Genomic DNA, 21,232 nt, shown 5'->3' on the forward strand with positions numbered 1-21,232 from the left:
GCAAGGTGCCAGCCCCTGCTCTGTTCTCAGCCAGCCTCCTGCTCCCTCATCAATTATAATGATTTTCAGTGCCTTAAGGAAGATTTTAATTTTAATCACGTTAGCTGTTGTGTATGGAGTTAGCACATTACATCACTGAAAAGTTTAAAATTTGAACATTAGGGGTGTCTGGGTTGTCAAGCGTCTGCCTTTGGCTTGGGTTATGATCCCAGAGTCCTGGAATCAAGGCTGCATTGGGCTTCATGTTCAGCAGGAAGCCTGCTTCTCCCTCTCCCACTCCCCCTGCTTGTGTTCCCTCTCTCACTGTTTCTCTGTCAAATACATAAATAAAATCTTTAAAAAATAAATAAAATATGAAGATTACAGCAAGCCTGTTTGGGGAAATTTTCATTCACTAAAAAAACATGACTGATTGTTCTTCTATTAGAACAAAAAGAAAGCATTTGAAAATTCAGATTTTTTTCTTATTTAAAGAAAGGTATTTTATTTGAAGAAAAAAATACTACAAAATCATTTTAATGAGTCTCTCACAGTATCTAGGAATCTTTACACTGATTTGTTAATAAAATACAGTGTAAAATAAAATGTAATAATACACTCACTTGGAGAAATACAATTCACCTCTAATTCCACTGGGAGGAAACCTTTGTTAATGTCTGTTCTTGCCAAGCTTATTCTATGCAAATGAAACTGTAAGAGAGGCTCCCCAGTCTTATTTCCCTAATTGCCCTCCCTGGTTTATTCTCTGGGGACTTCCCTTCTCTCTTCAAAGCTGAGTGAGGGGAACACACCAAGGCTTAAAAAACTTGACCTGACTCAGAGTAAAGAAAAAACAAAAACAAAACAACCAAGTAAAACAGAAAGTTCTTAAATTTCAAAGCTTCTGCTGCAGCTTTTTTGTGTTACCAGGTTTAGTGGGTCTGCTTTTAGCCAAGGCATTATAGTTGGCCTCAGGTCCCTACACCAGTAGAAGCAGAAGAAAGAAACAGAAACTGCTTTGCAAACTATGCAAAACTCAAAATCCACTGGGGGTCCTAATTCAGAAAAAAAATTATATTGCTTTTAAAATGCTGATTTAGATTTTGTTATCTCTGAGAATTGGTGCTTTCCTCGAAAGTGGTGGGATGCGCGGAGGACAGAGAGAGAGGCTATGAATTCTGATTGAATAGTTTATCCACTGGAGAATTATGGGGAAAAGGATGGCCGAGCACATTACATCTGCAGAAAGGGTGCCAGAGGGGCACCCCCTCCCGCTGCCCCCTGCATTATCCTGCCAAAGCACCAGTCTCATTATTATCAACTGAATAATTTCGAGTTTGGTGACAGTACTGTGGAGACTTACTGTTGGGTGCTGTTGACATGCTCGGCTTGCTCCTGAGAGAGTGAGAGAGGAAACACAAGCAGGGGGCAGTGGGAGAGGGAGAGGCAGACTTTCCACTGAGCAGAGAGCCTGATGTGGGGCTTGATGTGGGGCTCGATCCCAGGAGCCCGAGATCATGACCTGAGCCAAAGGCAGATGCTTAACGACTGAGCCACCCAGGCGCCCAAAGGATTTTTAAAGGCCAATCTCAGTGAACCATTTCCTCAGTTACTACAGCCAAAACCCAGGGAATCACCTCAGATCCTGCCTTCCTCCTTACTGTCCATATAAAACAAATGTTAATTCCACTCCCAGTGTTCATCACTGGTCCCTTCTCTCCCTGCTGTCACAGACCTGGCCCAGGGCACTGTCCTCTGTCATGGATGAAAAGAGGGCCTCTCAAATCACTTCTTGCCTCCAATCTCTCTCCTTGTAATCCATTTTATCCCCCAGATGTCACCAGATTCTAAAGCATAGGTTTGATGTGTCATTCTGTCTGAAAAACAATTGGTGGATTCTACTGCCTCTAGAGCAAAATTCTAACTTCTCTGTAGGGAAGTTTTTTTTTTTTTCCCCTCCAAGTGGGGAGCTGGTTGCAGAAATTGTCTCTCTTCTCAGGTGTGGCTGGTCACTGAGTGTTGGTCCAATAGGAAGGTGCTGAAATTGCTACTGAAGCTGGTCCTCAGGACCAGAAACCAGATACTCAGAACCACCCTCCTCCATCCCCCACAGTCACACTGGAATTCCCAGGAAAGAACAAATGAACTCAATCAGGCTGCCATGGTCCCCAGAATTCCCACTTACTACTTAGAAAGACCACTCCCTAAGAATATCCTGAATACCTAGAATACCCTGAGTATTCTGTTCTTGGTTTCAAGGTAGCCAAGAAACCCAGCTATAGTGGCTACATGAACATGGGAAAACAGTTGTTGCTATCCATTTTCATCCTCCTCTCTTTCAAATAAAATCCTGATTGAGAATTTGCAAGAGCTTGGAACACACCTCTAATTCCATAAGGCCTTACTAGTGTAAGGACCTATTTAGCCAGAGCAGCTCCAGTGGGTTAAACAGTGATTTTTTTGTTTATGCAGTAAAACTTAAACTGACCCTGCCCCCCACCTCCCTCAGGGAACTTACTTAAAATCAAGTCCCGGAAATCAGTCCCAGGTAACAAAGCCCAAATACAAGGGCAGGTCAGGCCAGGTGGAGACATCCCATCAGTGGGGGTGCATACTGTCTCCCTACCTACCAAGGAGTATGGGCCCTGCCCTCTGGGCGCCTTTTGGGCACCAATTCTGACCAAGGTGATAGGCTAGGTCAGATACTTACTAGGGTAAATTGTAATTCAATTGGCCACCCGTATGTGACCTAGTATGACTGTGCAGCTTTCTCTGTGTGTTACAATCTCATTGGCCACCTGTGCATGGCCAGGCCCAACCACATGCCTTTGCCCTTAAAAGCTAGTCTGTAAGGCCGAGAGAGGTCGCCTCTTTGCAAGAGATGTCCCTGGCCGGTAGGTTTGATTCTCGATGCTTGGTATGAAAATAAAGCTTTGCTTGACCTTCGCTTTGTGTCAGTCTCTCTCCTTTGACCTTGGACCCAACACTAGCCTCTTCCTAAGAACTGATTCAGTTTGGTGATTTCCCCTGGTGGCTTCACCTGTGGCCCCCAGACCCTTACCCCAAGGGTCCATTGCAAGAATGCCTGGGCTCTAGACTTTCTCACAGATCCTGAATTTCACTCTAATTGGACCAACCTAAACCACAGATTCAGCTTAAGCCAATCACTGTAGCCTGGGAGAAGCAGTGCTTTGATTGGTGGGCTGGTAGAGGGAGGGCTGTGGTGATGACTACTCCCCTTTACCCCAAGAGGGTGACAGAGGGATGACACCCCAAAGGAAGGTGGGGACTTTTGCTGGAATGGGGGAAAACAGATGCCAGAGATGTGAACAACTCTTCTTTACTCACATCTCGCCCAGTGCCATCTCTGTGTGTTTGCCTAATGGGGTCCTCTTAGCCTGACATGCCCTTCTGTTCAGGGCTGCCCACTTAAACTAAGCTGACCTTTCAAGGCTGCCTCTTCCATCCAGCTTCAACCAGTCCCAAGCTGTCCCAGAGCATTCCCACTTCATTTCCTCATCTTCCTGGACCACAGCACCTACTGGTGGGCCTTGCACTGGCAGTCCTTTGGATTTGTGTGGCTCTTGGCTCTGAGGCTGTGAGGCCACCTTGGAGAGCACTACGAACGCAGTCTTTGAGGCTCCTCACTTGGCCTTCCTGGGGCCCTACCTGGGGCCCTACCTGGGGCCCTACTCAGCCAACCCTGCCTGTTACTGGAGATCCTCAGTATATTTAGTTGAACTGAATGGGATGCTTAAGAGAACAAGCTGTTTTCAAACCTTCTCAAACATTTCCAGAAGCCTTATGAATTCACTTGTGAATGTGTCCTGATCATTTCAGGCTCTTCATTAGAACAGGTCCCTTGAGCAACTCTCCAAGCCAGCTGAAGGAGCAGTTTTGCACTTAAGAATAAAGGCTAGAGTCAACATCACACTTGTGGTATCTCCACTTCTAGCCACTCCTTTAGCTCAATAACACTGGTGTGTGCCCAGACTCCTCAAGACTGATCAGGGCCTGGGAGAGGGATGAACATTTGCGCAGTTCTAGAAAGAAGGCTCACCTGGGTAAAAGGGTCCTATCAAACCTCCGTTAGGCCTCCCCTAGCTCCCAACTCATCTTGCCTATGTCCTGGGGCTTTCCGTGCTTCCCTTCTAGTTTGTTCCCCACCTCTAAGCAAAAAAAAAAAAAAAAGAAAAAGAAACAAGAACTCTTTCATTTTCTGATTTCTCAGGTGAGGTGGAAAAAGTCTAAGCGCCCAGTAGATACTTTACTTGAAAACCTCTGTAGGGGCGCCTGGGTGGCTCAGTGGGTTAAGCCGCTGCCTTCGGCTCAGGTCATGATCTCAGGGTCCTGGGATCGGGTCCCGCATCGGGCTCTCTGCTTGGCAGGGAGCCTGCTTCCTCCTCTCTCTCTCTCTGCCTGCCTCTCCATCTACTTATGATTTCTCTCTGTCAAATAAATAAATAAAATCTTTAAAAAAAAAAAAAAAAAAAAAAAAAGAAAACCTCTGTGAAGTGCTGTTTATTCTCCAATAACAGAGACCTCACCACATGGTGAGATAGTTCTGTATATTTTCAAATACCTCTAGGATTATCAGCCTGTTCTTTCTTTCTTAAACATTTTATTTATTTATTCATGAGAGAGAGAGAGGCATAGGCAGAAGGAGAAGCAGGCCCCCTGCTGAGCAGGGAGTACCATGCGGGACTCAATCCCAGGACCCCGGGATCATGACCTGAGCTGAAGGCAGACACTTAAGCAATTGAGCCACCCAGGCAACCAGCATGTTCTTTCTTATGCCAAACCCAAACTGCTTCCCTATTTCTCCTGTCTTGTGGTGTTGTGGGACACACACAATGTTTAGAGACAAGTCCTAGATTTGTGTGTGTGCAGGTGTATGAGAAAGAATGAGAGAGACAGACCAAGAGAGAGACACACACACCAAAAGAGACATGGAGCCAGCTAGCTAGAAGGGCCCATAGAGGGCCCTAGGTCAGTGGTTAAAGTTGTTTTGGCAAAAGTCATTCAGAAGTAATAAACATATTTAGGGGGCACATTTTTCCATTCCAACTGAAGTTGGGACTTGATGGTTGAGTAAATGTGCATTTGCATAATTCCCCTAGGAAAGACCCACTGAACCAAAAAGGAACCAAAAAGAGATAAGAAGACACCTTTCTGAAAATAGGTGCAGGCCACAGAAGCAGAGCACAACCTCAGTAAGTAAAAATGAAGACACCAGGAGAAAAATGCATAAGCCACCCTACTCTTCTCAAACCTCTTCCCTCCCCATAAGGAAGGCCAGTAAACTACCCCCCCCATTTCCTTTGTTTCCTCTTTGTTGTTCCAAGAGCCAGGTTTTCTTTCTTCTTTTTTTCTTTTTCTTTTTGTTTATTTTTAAGATTTTATTTATTTATATTGACAGAGAGAGACACAATGAGAGAGGGAACACAAGCTGGGGGAGAGGGAGATGGAGAGGGAGAAGCAGGCTACCCGCTGAGCAGGGAGCCCAATGAGGAGCTTGATCCCAGGGCCCTGGGATCATGACCTGAGTCAAAGGCAGATGCTAAACCACTGACCCACCCAGGTGCCCCACCTTTTTCTTCTTTTTAAAAAAAATCTTCTAAATGGGAGCTAGGCAATCTGTTTTTGGTTCCACTCGTGGTTACCTTTATGATGTTAAGCACCATGCGTCAGCCTATCATTCTCAATTTTGCAACTTCAAAAGTGAAATGGTATCTTTGACTCACCCTCTGAGAGATAAAATTATCACATTTCCTCTTTACCCCCTGTTTTTTTGTTCTTCAATTTCTGTCCTTGTCTGGTTTAGATAAATTATAATTATTTTCACATTGCATAACTTTTCTTCCAAAGACTGTACCTGACTGTCTAAGACTCTTACTTCCAAAAAGGCCCAGACCCAGTTTCAAGAGTGAATGGATTATTTCCAACATTCAAGGAACAGATCATTCCTATGCTACTTAGCAAAAAGAAGAGAGAGGAACTGTCTGAGATTTTTTAAATTATTTTTTCAATTTTTTAAGATCCACTGTTCAATGTAAATATTCAACAATATAATGGATAAACCTAATATACACACAATGGAATAGTCTCCAGGTTTAAAAGGAAGGAAATTCTTTTATTTTATTTTATTTTTTTATTATTTTTTTTTAAAGACTTTTATTTATTTATTTGATAGACAGAGAGAGATCACAAGTAGGCAGAGAGGCAGGCAGAGAGAGAGGGGGAAGCAGGCTCCTTGCCGAGCAGAGAGCCCGATGTGGGACTCGATCCCAGGACCCTGAGATCATGACCCGAGCCGAAGGCAGAGGCTTAAACCACTGAGCCACCCAGGCGCCCCAAAAGGAAGGAAATTCTTATGCATGCTACAACATGGGTGAAACTTGAGGATATTACGCTCTGTGAAATAAACCAGTCACAGAAGGACCACTATTGTATGAATCCACTTACATGGGTTACTCGGAGTAGTCAGATTGAGAGATGGAAAGTAAAATGTTGGTTGCCAGGGGCCTTGAGGAGGGAGAATGGGGTTATTGTTTAAAGGATACAGAGTTTCAATTTGGGAAGATGAGAAAGTTCAGGAGAAGGATGGTGCTGATGGTTTCACAATGATGTGAATAAACTCAGAGTCACTGAAGTGTAACTTAAAAATAGTTAACATGGATATTGTACAAATATATACCTAAAGTGTAAATAGATTTATATATCATAAAATTTAGATATTTACATAAATATATGCTTACATGTATTTATATATTTGTAACCACAAATATGTATGTAACTACAATTAAAAATCCAACTATATAGAAGTATACAGTTTAAAAGTAAGAGCTCACCATCTTTCTCCTTCCACCTGCCCATTTTTACCCCTCCCTGTATGAAACAATTCATATGGACGATTCAAACTTTATTCAGCTAGTCCCTCCTGAGGATATTTAGGTTGTATCCAGATTATTGCTTTGAAAAAATATTGTAATGAACATCCTTGAAATATAATGTGTAATATGTAGATCTGTAGTATAGAGCCCTGAATGTAGACTGCTAGGACAAAAGCTATGTGCATTTTCTTTAGTGAGTTCGGCTTAGATTTGTTTATTAATTCATATAGTTCAAAATATCAGACGTTCAAGTGAAGCTGCCACCCATCCTTTTCCCCAGCAACCTGGGGCCCTCCTCAAAGGCAACCAATATTACCATTCTGAATATATTTCACTGTAGTCATGCACAAGTGAAACTGTATTATTTCTACCCATAAAAATACAATGGATGGGGCACCTGGGTGGCTCAGTCGTTAAGTGTCTGCTGGAGTCCTGGGGATCAAGCCCCATGTTGGGCTCCCTGCTTAGCAGAGAGCCTGCTTCTCCCTCTCTCACTCCCCCTGCTTGGGTTCCCTCTCCTCTGTCTCTCTCTCTCTGTGAAATAAATAAATAAAATCTTTAAAAAAAATACAACGGATAGTGGTTTGTGTGCTTTAAATTCGGCAAGTATTGCCAAATTGCCCTCCTAAGAGATCGTACCTGTTTGCATACCGTCAGCAGTGTTTGAGGGGGCCTCTTTCCCCATCAACATATTACCAAACTTTATTTCTTTGCTAATCTGATGAAAAATGGTATCTCATTAATTTGTACCTATTTAATTTGTAACACTGTGAGTAAAACTCATGTTTACTAAGGCCAGGCCACCATGCCAGTCTCCCTCTCCAGACTCTTCCCACAACTCCCTCACCTCTCTACCGCCACCAGTCCAATAAGTAAGAAGACACCTTGTTCTTTCACTCCTGCCTCCCCTCTGGCTTTGTCCTCTGTGAGAGACCCCTAAGCTTCCCTGATGCCCCAGTTCTGATGAGGCGTCCTTCTTTTGTGCCTCCTTTTGTCACAGCACTGGTCATGCTGCTCTCTGTTTATTTCTATTGTCCTGTCTGCCATCTCCACCAGACGGTGAGGGCTGGAACTGGATCTTTTATCCCTCTATCTCTATTGTTTGTCACCTCTACTTCTATTGTTCTCATCAGAAAATACATAATGAGTGGATGAATAGACAATTGGTGGTTGCAAACTGAGGTCACTGGAATGCAGCTGTTCTGTGTGACTGATTGAAAAGATTTACCTTCATATTATAAGAGTGCAACACATGTGGAAGGTTGTACTTCAAATCAGTGGTGAAATGGTAGATTAGTCAATAAATGGCTCATTACCATAATGGGGGAAAATCAATGTCTGTCCTTATCTTATACCCAAATAATTTCCAGGGGGCAGATGTTAAATATAGTTAAATAGTAAGAGTAAGCATAAACCCCTGAAGGAAAGTATAGAGGACTACCGATCCGAACTCAGGATGGGGAACACTTTTAATAACAACACCAAGGCAGAAACCGTAAAGAAGAAGATTGATAGGCAGATTCTAATTATAATTTTAAAATTCAGCATGTGCAAAATGTCAGAAAATATTTCTAAATATCCAAATGATGAGTGAAAGGACCTATTAAAAATCCATAAGAAAAAGACAAATAGAAAACCAAGCAAAGTTCTGGCACAGGCAATAAAATAAGAATTATTTGTTCCTACATGAATGAAATAGACATGGTAATAAACACTTAGAGGAATATTTCCCATACTATTAATCAACAGAGGGTCAACTAATACAATGTTTTTCATCTAACAAATTAGCAATGATGATAATTTTCAGTGTTGGCAACCATATGGGAAAATAACACTCTTACACCCTGAGAGTGTAAATTGGTACAATCTTTCTGGAGGGCAATTTAGCAGTATGCATGAAAAGGCTCCCCTTTTGACCTAGATCACTTCTGGAAATCCCATCAAAAGGAAATAATCAGAAATATAGACAAACATTCAGCTACAAGGATATTACAGTGGCATATTTATAGTGGTGAGAAATTAAAAACAATCTAAATGTCCAACAAAAGAATAGGATAAATTATGGCACATTCACAGGTTAGATTGCAGACACTAAAATGATCATATTGAGGACTGTTTAAGGACATAGGGAAATGCTTATAATGTATTGTTAAATGAAAAAAAAAAAGTAGCTTGAATGGATGGGGCACCTAGGTGGCTCAGTAGGTTGGGCATCTGACTCATGATTTCAGTTCAGGTCGTTATCTCAGGGTCGTGGAACTGAGCCCTGCATTGGGCTCCAGACACAGCATGGAGTCAGTTTGGGATTCTCTCTCTTTCTCCCTCTGCCTCTCCCCACTCCTGTGCACTCTCTCTCTCAGAAAAAAAAAAAAAATGTAGCTTGAACAGAATGATACCAACTTTTTTTTTTTTTTTTAAACTGCGTGTCCATGTGCTTGTGTCGAAAAAGTCCAGAAGGCAGACACTGGCTGGTCTGAGGTGTCCCTGCATGCAGGCCACCCTGTCCCCAGGGGGGCACTTGGGGTGAACTCCGGTGGCCGCTGCTTTCACACTACAGCCCAGGAAGCTCTGGCTATAACAGCTGGGGTAGACAGACCTGGGAGAACCTCTGCTTTCACTGTGAGACCTATGGGAAGAGGCCAAGTTGTCCCAAAAGTCACAATAGACAAAATGAAGGGGTGGTTGCTGCCCCACCTGATAATGTTGTGTTCTTGGGCTCCTAGATCATGATACTGACAGTAGCTAACATTTACATGGCACTCTGTATGTATTTTCATTTAATTTTTTTAACCTTTAAAGCATTTATTTATTTATTTGAGAGAGACAAAGATAGTGACAGAGATAGTGGGAGAGAGCATGAGTGGGGAAAGAAAGGAGAAGCAGGCTCCCCGCTGAGCAGGGAGTCTGATGCAGGACTCAATCCTAGGACCCTCAGATCTGACCTGAGTTGAAGGCAGACGCTTAACTGACTGAGCCACCCAGGTGCCCTGTATTTTCATTTAATGCACTTAACAGCCCAAGAGATATCTCTAAGTCAGGTATTAGTTGTCCCATATTATGGATGAGGAAACAGGCCCAAAAGATTCGGTGACTTATCCAAGTCACAAAGCTAGGAAGTAGATGAGATGAGCTAGGGTTCAGACCCAGGTACTGTATTTTCGGCTGCTATGGCAAGAGGGAGAACACGGCAAAGCACAAACAAAAAATAGTAAATGAATAAAAGTTGCTTCTGGAATTGGATCCCTTTGAGAACAATGCTTGTGGCTTTTGGACATGAAACTGCCCAGCATAGTCACTGACTTCAGTGACTGTGGTCACTGCTGCAAAATGGAACAGACTATACATCTCTCGTGTCCTGCCAGGATGCCACAATGAAGACTCTCTCTTGGTTTGTGCTCTGGGCCTGGTTAGGATCTGGCCTGGGATGACTCCTCCCTTTCCCTCTAGCTGAAGGCAGATCCAATGGAGGCAGCTGGGACAGGTCCAGTGAGATCTTAAGGGCTCCCAAGACAGGAATAGTTATTTCTCTCATATTCAGGGATAGCTTGTACAATGGGACTCTGCTGTCTGCTGTCTTTGTTTAGTTGCCACAGAATTCCCTTGGGCAGCACGAGGCCCACCCCCAACCCCCACATTCAAGCAAGGCTCACATCATCCAGGAGTGCCCTCTTCCGCAGATATGGCCCTTGCACAGCCCATACCCTATTCCCCAGCCAGGGCACCCTTCCCCCTCAACAGTGCTCCATCTGCATCCAGCACCCCATCTACTTTATGCCCAGATAATGCTCCAGAATCCTTTCCCTAGCAAGTGTCTCCTCCCCTAGCCAGGTGCTACTCCCTAGTTCTTCCTCCTTTAAAGCCAGGAATCTTCTTCTTACCCCATATTAATTTATACCCTACATCAACCAAGCTCCTGGTCCTTGTCACCAGCCTACTCCCTATTCCTCACACAGCTCCACTTCCCAAACCCTGCTCCTCAGTGAATACCTACCCCTTTAGAGCTGGGCCCCCTTTTCCAGGTAGTCCCCTTTCCCCATATCATGCAGCCTGCCCCAGCAGATTACCGGTCCCCCATCAGAAGCCTGTCTGCCATCGGAAGCATGTTACCTGCCTGTTAATGTGGAACCCAGCCATGCCTTCTCTCTTGGCCAGGTCCCCTCAGCTTGGTCAGGCTCTCTTCATTGACTGATGCCTTCCTCCCCAATTAAGGCCCCTTCTTCAGCCAAGGGCAACTCCCCAGATGGGGTCCCTTCCCCTGCTAGGCAGGCTTCCCCCTACCCATATATACCCACCTATATCTCCTCCCCAGCCGAGCTACATTTCAAGCCAGTATCCCCTTTGCAGCAACCCTCGCCAGGATCCCCTTCCTCAGCTTATTACTCTTCCTCAGCCAGCGCAGGCCTTTTCCCTCTTCAGCTGGATCACTTTCCCAAGGAACTGTCTCTTCTCTGGTCTCTCAGAGCCAGTGCCTCTTTCCCCAGCTGAACACTTTCCTCTCTCAGCTCTGCATCACCTGTCAATTCCCCTCCCCAGCCCTGTGATCTTTCCCCACCAGGACCCCTTCACCCACAAGGATCCCCATGCTGATCCCAGTCTCCTTCTCCAGGTGGGAGAGCTTACCCAGACAGTCTCCTCCCTCCAGCCAGGCTCTCTTTACTGAGGGACCTACATCCTCTTCCCTCAGCCTAGGCTCATCTTCCCAGTAAGGGCCCCTTCCTCAGCCAAGTCCCTTCTCCCACTTCTTCCCCCTCCACCAGATGTCCTCCCCTTCCTGTTCCTATGCCCTCCTCCTCAGCTAGGTCTGTTTCCTCAACCACATGTCCTCCCTCAGCCAGGACCTCTGTCAAGGCCCACGCCTTTAGCTCCTTCACCTGCTAGCTCCCCTCTCCAGGATAGGTCTCTTAACCTATTACGCCATGCCCAGTTTATGTTGTTCTTGGCATCCAAACCTCTCCTACCCCCAGGTTCCTTTCCTAGACTGGGTGTTCCTCCCCGGGCAGACCTGACCCCCCCTTCCCTCCCAGGCCCTATTCCCCTGCTAGAGCCCCTCCCTGGTCAGGCCACCTTTCCCTGCTGTGGTTTGTTTACACCCAGTGGCCCCATTCCAGCCCGTCTCCCAACCTCAGCTGGTGCCACCCAATCATGCCTGTGCTCCCTTTGCAAGATGGGCACGTTCCCACATCTAAGCCCCTTCCCCACCCAGCCTGGGTCCTCCGCAGCTGATGCCTACTTTCCCAGCCAGATTTCTTTCCCTCGCCAGGTGCCCTTCCCCAGGCTCCCCACCCCCACCCCCACTTTTAACAGTCAAGAACTCCTTTCTCATCCTTTCCCCTCTAATTCAACTAGGCTTCCTTCCCTTGACCAGCCAGTTCCTCCCCTTCCCCATTATCCCCTTCCTAGCCAGACCTATTTCCCCACACTGTGCCCTAGTCCAAAGCCCGGTTCTCTTGCCCGCTCTCATGTCCCTCTTCTCTGCCTGTTCCCTCTTCCCCGCCTGTTCCCTCTTCCCCGAGATATTCCACCTTGCCCTGCCAGGCCTACTCTCCAGATAAGCTTGCTTTGCCTGCGGGGCCCCATTTGCCCACTTAAGCCTCTATCCCCAGGCTGCCTTTCCCAGCTAGCACCTTAGCGCCTGTAGCCGGCACCTCCCAGACATCTCCCCAGTCCTAGCCAGCCTCCCTTCTCCTGCTGTGACTGCTTCCACACCCTATGGCTCTTCTCCAGCCTGTGCCTCCTACTTACCTAAACCCCCTTCTCTGTCTAGGCCCAATTTCCCCCTATGCTGCCTCTACCCTTTCAGGGGCAGGTTCCCTTTCCCTTCCTAAGTTGTGTCCTAAATCCAGCCTGGGCCCCTTGTCCAGGTTTGTGCAATTTTCTAAATCTGGTGGCTCCTCTACCAGCCTGGATCCCTCCTCCATCCAGTCCACCCCTGATTAGACCCTATTTCCCGGTCAATGCCTCTTTACCTAGGAAGGACCCTTCTCCTTCCAGAACCCTTTCCCAGACAAGAGTCCCTCCCCTGGATGGGCAGCCTGGCCCAGCTATTTCCCCATTTAACAACCATGGATCCTTTTACCATCCAGTGTACCCTTCAGCAAGACCTCTGCTCCAATGAGAAGCCCTTTCACCAGTCTTTTCCTCCTTCAATGTCTCAGTCCCCAGCTAGCCCCCTTTCCAGTCTTATTTGAGCCCCCTACCTAAACCCTTGCCCAGAAACTAGTGACCTAGTTCCCAGTCAGCTTCCCTTCCCTATAAAACCCACCCCAGCTGGGCCCACCTGCTACCAGAAGCCCTTCACCAGCCTCTGCTCCCGCCCCCAGCCTGGACCACTTCTCTTGCCAGGAATCCTCCTGCAGCCAGGCCCTCTTTTCCAGCTTGTGAACCCCTCTCAATCAAGGTCTCCTACCCTAGCCAGGCACCCTCCCCCACCCAATGCAGCTCACTCCAATAGAGTACCCTTCTCATTTCTAGAGGCTTTCACCAACCTTTGCCCATGTCCCCGGTCAGGCCTCCTTTGCTCACCTGTGTGCTATACCCACTTTGGGTCCCCTCCTCTACCTAGGGGACCTTTACTGCCTATGCCCTGTTTATCGGCCTGTGCCTCCTTCCCCTGCCATGTCCCATTCTTCCTTCTAGGCTGAACCCATCCCCAACTTTCACCCTCCTTTCCAGACAGACACCCTTCTATATATTATGCCTTCCTTCTGGGCCTTGTCTTTTTTCCCCAGCCAGTGTTTTCAGTCCTATAAAAGGCCTTCTTCTTACATTGCACCCAATCCCTGGTTTTCTCAGGGGCCTTTTTGTCTTAGTCCACTGGCCATCTGAAACTTATCTGACACATACTTACACAGGTTAGCTATCTGGCCGGGTTTCTTGCTTTGCATTTTGGGAACACCCTCCCACCTCCACCCCCACCCCCAAAGAAACATTGGCACTTCTTTCCATTCTGCAGTGTAGTGCTGGACTCACTGAGTTACTAGAAGTGGGAGTTCTTTTTCATGCATAGCAATGAGAACATCCTAAAACCAAATCATTTCAGGATGTTTTTCACAGAGTGAAACATCAGCTCTGGACAGCATCTAGATAAAGTTCCTCCCTAAATCCTTTCTTGGGAAACACTCTACTCCAGGATGCCACCAGGCCAGTCTTCCTCTCCAAAGCCTTAACTGGTCCCCAATTACTCTCCCTAAACCTCCAGGATTCCTTTGCTGAAGCAGATCCTGGGATACAAAGTTTGTACAAACTAAGTCAGCTACACAAAAATAGAGAACCAGGTATTTTAAAAACTTTTATTTTAAGAACAAGTTGCATAATATTTTAAAAACATTTTGAAATTATATATTTTGTTTTAGAACATTTGGTGTGTACATTGGATTTTTAAATGAATTTAAGTAATCTCACTGAAACACAGGCTCTAAAGATTTAAAAAATTTTAAATTGTTTATTGCTAATCATTTTATTTTTACTATTCTACTGGCAAACTCAAGATATCAATAAGTCTGTACTATCAACAAAAGTAGATTGCTCATTATTTTTTTCCTCATGCCAGTTGTAGATACAACAAAATGGATCAACTATTTTTAGGTCTTAAAATCTTTTAAAGTAGCTTCCTATCTCTAGGACTTAAGGCAAATATGCTAGGTTCAGATCTTTCACACTTTATACCACTTGTAGATGCAACAAACTGGATCAACTGCTTGAATAAAGTGTACCCTTTCATGTCTCACAGTGAAGAAAACTTACTAGTTCGGGTCTCACCCTTACAGAATGTTAGGCTGCCTATTAGGGTGTCTCTTTTCGCTTCCTACCAGTTGTAGACAAAATGAAATGAATCAACTACTTGAATAAAGTCATAGCTCTTCCTAACTTTAATAAAGGAAATTAACTTGAGATCTTTCACATCTCAGAGCGAACCTTACCTATCAGTTTTTGTAAATTTAATTTCTATGTTTAGCTCGTACATTTAATTTCTGAGTTTAACAAACGCTCTTATGTAGACTTTAGCAAATCCTAAATAAGTAAAATTCATGGTGCACCACACAAATTTTATGAAAAAACAAAACTAAATACTAGAGAACTACTGTTCATAACTTGAGATGTCTCTGGAACAGCCCAGCTGAAGCACAAAGCATCCCCGCCCCCCGGCCCCTGCAAAGAGCGCGAAATACATTTGTTCCCAAAGAACAAGAGAAAGGCATTCACAAAGCACTGGGATCACAAAAACTCCAAATTTATCTAAAATCCAATGTATTTATAGGGACAATCCGAAGATTCCTAGTAAAACTAATTTCTCCCCAGTTAAGAATGTATCAAACCCATTTTCCATTTTGATCTCAAAGGCATGTGCGGCGCGACCAATTCTCATCAGCGAGGGAGGCAAAGACCCTTCAGGGCAAGAGCGGTGAAAATTTGGCCAACTTCCTCTCCTCAGATAGTACAGTACAGATCTTTCCCTGGTCCTGAATGTTCCCCGCGCCCGCCGCCAGCCCCCAAAGCAATGAATGAGTGAGAGAAGGGGATAAAACCGCCAGGTAGGAGAGCGCGGGCGTGCGGGGGTGGGGCCGTGGGCAGAGAAGCGTTGGGGTTGGGGGGTACGACTTTCAAGTAAAACAAAGCAAGAAAAAAACCGAGAAAACCGAAGGGGAAAAAACCAACAACACGGAGCCTACTGAGGATGCGCCGCGGCAGCTTCAGCTCCAGCAGCGGCGGCGGCAGCAATGGCGACTACGACTGCGACAGCGGCCGGCCTAGAAGAGCCTCGGGGCCGCGCCCCCTACGGCGCCGGCCTCAAGCGGCCTCACCGAATTGTAGTGCTCGCCGAGGTTGCAAGCGTAGCGCAGGTAGACGAGGATGAGCGGCTTCCGGGTGTACTCCCCGCCGATGACGACAGCGGGCGAATCGGCCTGGATCACCTCGATGGGTGTCTGCAGGACGTGCGACAGGGCCCTCAGCTCGAGCTGGCCTCCCCATGAGGGGCTGCGCACGATGTCGTCGCAGTAGCTCAAGAAGTCTTCGCGGCTGTAGGCGTTGCCGGTGTCCGGGTCGCTGAAGAAGGGCAGGAAGTCGTCCACGTGCTTGCGCATGTAATCGGCGGTGCGTTTCCGCAGGCTCTCTACCGTCACCGAGAACACCAGCTGGTCTTGGATGGCGCGATACATGCAGTGGCCATCGGCCGGGATATCCTTCAGCTCCAGATTCTTGGATCCTAGGATGGCGGCGAGCTTCTCCTCCTCATCGCGGCGGAAGCTAGCCAGGTGCTCCATCTCGGCCTCGGTGATCCTCTCCTGGCGCTCTCTCTCAAGCGCCGCCCTTCTTTCGCGCCTTCTCTGTGCCCGGGACTGCCGGGGAGGCTGGTTCTCAAGATCCATCTTGGCGAGATCTTCCGTGACGGAGTCGAGGTTGCCGTTATCAGGAAAGCTCTCTCGGAACTTCTCCAGCTCCTGCTGGTGCTTCTGCTCCATCTCGGCCTCGAGGCGGGCCACGTCTAGGAGCAACTGCTTTCTTCTCTTTTTGTCGCTCTTGGGGACAGAGTTCTTCATGGCCTGGATGCGGGCCTGCAGCTCTTTTTTCTCGCGGTGGTGGCGTCGTATTATCCGCTGTTGCTCACTCTGAGAATCTTCCATGACGTTTACCGGCAGGTGAGGATCGAAGATGGGTGGCAGCTGAAGTACGGGCTATGGTTGTGAATAACAACACAAACCCCGGAACACGCTGCGAGTCCTCGGCCTCCCCTCACCGCCGCTGCACTTGATTCACGTCACCAGGTGGTCGCTCTCACCCTACTCACGGCCCTCTGCTATTGGCCACTGGCTTTAATAGCTACGCCCCCTTGAAAGCTCCTGCCACTAGGATTGGCTGCGAGGAGACCCTAAATACACCTCCATTAGACCCCGTAGCAACGGTTGCTTCCGGTTTTAGCCAGGTCTGAATCCCGCTCATAGAACCTGGACTTCGAATATTATATGTAGCATTCAGTCTTGGAGAACCGTTCGTGGACTCAGTCCCTAGTTCATTTCCAAATCTGAGCACAATACAGATGCTGGTCATGCCTGAGTATAACAAATACTCTACCACCAGCTACGTGTGCTCTGACGGTGGACTTCCTTTTACTCCTAGTGTTCAGGATGCAATGAGACTTTCTTATTTTTCAGGTACCCAGACTGGTGAACCTTTACATTTCCTACTGTTCCTGGGAACAGAGTCCTTTCAGGTTAGGTCTCACACTAACTTAAATGTTAGATCTCAGTGTAAGAAGGCATGCCACTCTTCTTAAACTCACTCATTGCAACTAAGCAGACGCTATGGCCTTTGCTGACAGAATGCAACTACCCTAAACTCTCCTCCCGAGTTTCCCGGCTTCCAAAATGGGCTCCATAGGATGCCCGTGAAACACAACAGCTGGCATTCATTGAGCCAGTTCCTTCTGTTTATTTTGAATCTCTAAACGTTCTAAAACATAAAATATAAAATAAATACAAGCCCTAAGCTCTTCCAAATATGCTCCCATTCTGCTTCACTCTGCTCACCTGTATCTTAAATTCCCAAACAGGAAGGTCCTTGAGACACTCCCCCCACCAAAATACACACAGATATCTTTTTTTTTTTTAAGATTTTATTTATTTATTTATTTGATAGACGGAGATTACAAGTAGTCAAAGAGGCAGGCAGGGAGAGAGGAGGAAGCAGGCTCCCAGCTGAGCAGAGAGCTGGATGCGGGGCTTGATCCCAGGACCCTGAGACCATGACTTGAGCCAAAGGCAGAGGCTTTAAACCACTGAGCGACCCAGGCGCCCCCCACACACAGATATCTTATAACAAATGCGGAAAGTGGACATTTGTTCAATTTGTTGCATATCTTAAATTTAGCTCCTTTTATTTTTAAGTAGTAGTCCATGATATGGATACATTGTACTTTGTTTAGCCGCTCACCTGTTGAAGAACTCGGGGTTGTTCATGGTTTGGAGTTATTATGAATAAATTTGCTATAAACATTCTTATGTAGGTTTTCATGTGAACAAAATTCTCCATTTCTCTGGGAAAAATGCCTAAGAGGGCAAATGCTGTGTCATATTATAAGTGTATTTTAATTTTTTGAGAAATGATTTTCCAGAATGGCTGTACCATTGTGCAGTCCCACCAGCACTATGTGAGGAATCCAGTTCTTCTTCATCCTCACCAGTATTTGGTGTTGTCATTATTTTTTATTTTAGCGATTCTAATGCATGTGAAGTGGCATCTCACTGTGGTTTTAACCTGTATTTCTCTAGCAGCTAATCAGGTCCAATTTTGCATGTGTTCTCTTGCCATCTATGCCATATCCTCTTGGGTAAAATGTTTCTGTCATTTGTCCATTTTACAATTAGACTGTTATTTTTTACAGTTGAGTTTTAAGAGTTCTTTATATATTATAGATAATAGTTCTTTGTTGGCTATGTGGTTTGCAAATATTTTCTCTCGCACCATGACTTTGTGTTTTCCATCTTTTCAGCTGGTGTTTCTCAGAGCAAACGTTTTAAATTCTGATGGAGTGCAATTTATTATTTTTTCTTCCTCTGGGTCATGATTTTGGTGTCACGAACTGTTTAGCTAACTCTAGATCCCAAAGATTTTGTCATGTCTTTTACTCAAAGATTTATAGCCTTAGGTTGTAAGTTACATCTGTGATCTATTTTGTGTAAAGTTTGAAGCTTAGGTCTTAGTTTATTCTTTTGCCTGTGGTTGTTCCATTACTCCAGCATCATTTGTTGGAAAGGCTATACTTCTTCCATTGAATTGGTTTTTCACCTTTGTCAAAAACCACAAGTTTTGGTATATTGTATTTCTATTCTCATTTGTTCAATGTATTTTTTTGGATTCCCTTGAGACTCTTTGGCCCATGGGTTATTTAGGAGGGAATTATTCATTTCCAAGTGTTTGCAGATTTTCCTGTTATCTTTCTGGTTTTGATTTCAACTTTGATTCCTTTGTAGTTAGAGAACATACATATTTAAACACAGTTCATTTAAATTTGTAGGGGTTTGGGGGCGTCTGACTGGCTCAGTGGGTGGAGTATGTGACTCTTGATCTTGGGGTCATGAGTTCAAGCCCCATGTTGGGCATAGAGCTTACTTAAAAATTTTTTTTTTCTGGGGTTTGTTTCTGGCCCAGAATTTGTTTTCTCTTGACATATGTTCCATGTGTACTGGAAAAGAACGACTATCCTGCTATGGTTGGGTGACATGTTCTATAAATGTTCTTCAGATCACATTGGTTGATAGTGTTGTTGATTTCTATATACTTACTGACTTTCCATCTAACTCTATTACCATTGAGAGAGGAATGTAGGAAGTCTCCAACAGTAATTGTGGCTTTTTCTATTTCTCTTTTCAGCTCTACCAGGTTTTGCTTCACATATTTTGCACCTCTGTTGCAAATTCTGCATACTTAGGATTTCTCTGTCTTTTTGATGGATTCTCTCCTTTAATCATTATGTAATTCCCCTGTCTTTGGCCCTCTTCTCTGCTCTAATGTCTATTTTATTTGGTATTAATATAACCACTACTTTTTCTTTATTACTGTTTGCATGATATATATTTTTCTAGCCTTTTATTCTCAACCTCCCAATTATTATTATACTTCAAGTGAGTTTTTTGTACATAGCATGTAGTTGGGTCATGCTTTTTAATCCACTCTGCCAATCTACATCTCTCAATTGGTGTATATAGGTCAGTTACATTTAAGGTAGTTTTTTTAAAGACTTGTTTTCTTTATTTTAGAGAGAGAGAGAGAGAGAGCGCATGTGCACACATGCAAGTGAGCAAGGGGAGGGGCAGAGGGAGAGGGAATCTAAGCAGACTCCTTCCTGAGTGCTGAGCCCCACACAGAGCCTTGTCTCTCAATCCTGAGATCACGATCTAATCTGAAATCAAGAGTCAAAGCTTAACCGACTGAGCCACCCAGGTGCCCCACATTTAAGGTATATATTAATATGTTAGGACTTACGTCTGCCATTTTTTTCTGTTTTTTTTTTTTCCTTGTTTTCATTTCTGCTTTCTTTTTCCTGCCTTTGTGTTACTGGAACAGATTTTAGAATTCAATTTTGACTTATCTATAATGTTTGAGTGTAACTCTTTGTATAACTTTTTATTTTTTAAAGATTTTTATTTATTTATGACAGAAAGAGAGAGAGAGCAAGAGAGGGAACACAAGCACTGGAGAGAGAGAGAAGCAGGCTCCTGGGGCTCAATCCCAGGACACTGGGATCATGGCCTGAGCTAAAGGCAGATGCTTAATGACTGAGCCACCCAGACACCCCATATAACTTTTTAAATGGGTGCTCTGGGTACATTTGTGTGTATGTGTATTACCAAAAATCTATGATGTGGTCATTTTACCAGTTTTAATGAAGATAGGAAATCTTATCTCCTTTTGCATTTCTTTACCCTTGCCCATTTATAACATAATCGCCTTTGATGTCCTCTGTAAATTTAGAACCACATTAATTTTCTAATTCTGGCCTCAACCTTCAAATGCTAGACAAATCAAGGGGAGAAGGAAAGTCTATAGTATTTGTCCATAGTTTTGCTTATCATGTTTTTACTTCCCAATTTTCTAAGATTTCTTCTTTTATATGTACTGTTTAGAAAACTTCAGTTAGCCATTCCCTCATGTAGGTCTCCTTGTGAGAAATGCTCTTAGTTTTCCTTTGTCTGAGAATGTCTTGATTTCCCATTCATTCCTGAGGGATATTTTCACTGGATATTGGGCTCTAGATTCACAATTCTTTTCTTTCAGCTTTTGAAAAAGGTTGTGTCACTTTTTGTTGGCCTCCATGGTATCCAATTAGAAATTTTGTCTTTTGAATTGTTATTTCTTTACTGACAAACTGTTGTTTCTCTTTCTGCTTTGAAAGGTTTTTCTTTGTCTTTAGTTTTCAGATATTTGACTATGATGTATCTTGATGTGGATTTCCTCAGGTTTGTCTCATTTGGGTTTTACTCAGCTTCTCAAATCCTACATTTGTATCTCTTACCAAATTTGAAAAATTTTCAGCCATAATTTCTTTGAATACTTTTTCAGCCACACACTTCCTCCTCTTTAGGACAGGGACTTTAGATCCTTTGTTATTGTCCCACAGGTCCCTGATGCTCCTTTCATTCATTTATTTATTTATTTAGAAAGAGAGTGAGGGGGGTAGGGGGGAATGGAAGGGGGAGAGGGAGAGAATCTTAAGCAGGCTTCACTTCCAGCACAGAGCCCAACATGGGGCTTGATCTCACAACCCTGAAATCATGAACGGAGCCAAAATCAAGAGTCAAACACTTAACCAACTGAGTCACTCAGGCACCCCTAAAAACATTTTTTTAAATAGACTTTAGTTT

The 21,232-nt window shown here is 44.8% G+C and overlaps 1 protein-coding gene across 1 annotated transcript; it reads right to left on the bottom strand.

Moving 5' to 3' along the window:
• Window positions 1-14,224: 14,224 nt before the first annotated feature.
• OTUD6A (OTU deubiquitinase 6A) lies at window positions 14,225-17,099 on the bottom strand. The gene has a single exon (XM_004777184.3). It carries the CDS (start codon window positions 16,493-16,495, stop codon window positions 15,620-15,622), a length of 876 nt encoding a protein of 291 aa, XP_004777241.1. The 5' UTR covers window positions 16,496-17,099; the 3' UTR covers window positions 14,225-15,619.
• Window positions 17,100-21,232: the final 4,133 nt, after the last annotated feature.

The sequence above is a fragment of the Mustela putorius genome, unplaced genomic scaffold, assembly GCF_011764305.1.
Source record: "Mustela putorius furo isolate JIRA1106 unplaced genomic scaffold, ASM1176430v1.1 tig00004053_pilon_pilon_pilon, whole genome shotgun sequence".
In the NCBI taxonomy this organism is placed as follows: domain Eukaryota; kingdom Metazoa; phylum Chordata; class Mammalia; order Carnivora; family Mustelidae; genus Mustela; species Mustela putorius.

Bases quoted from the DNA above. Each gene is read 5' to 3' on its own strand.
- OTUD6A (XM_004777184.3), bottom strand. From the start codon at position 16,495: ATGGAAGATTCTCAGAGTGAGCAACAGCGGATAATACGACGCCACCAC.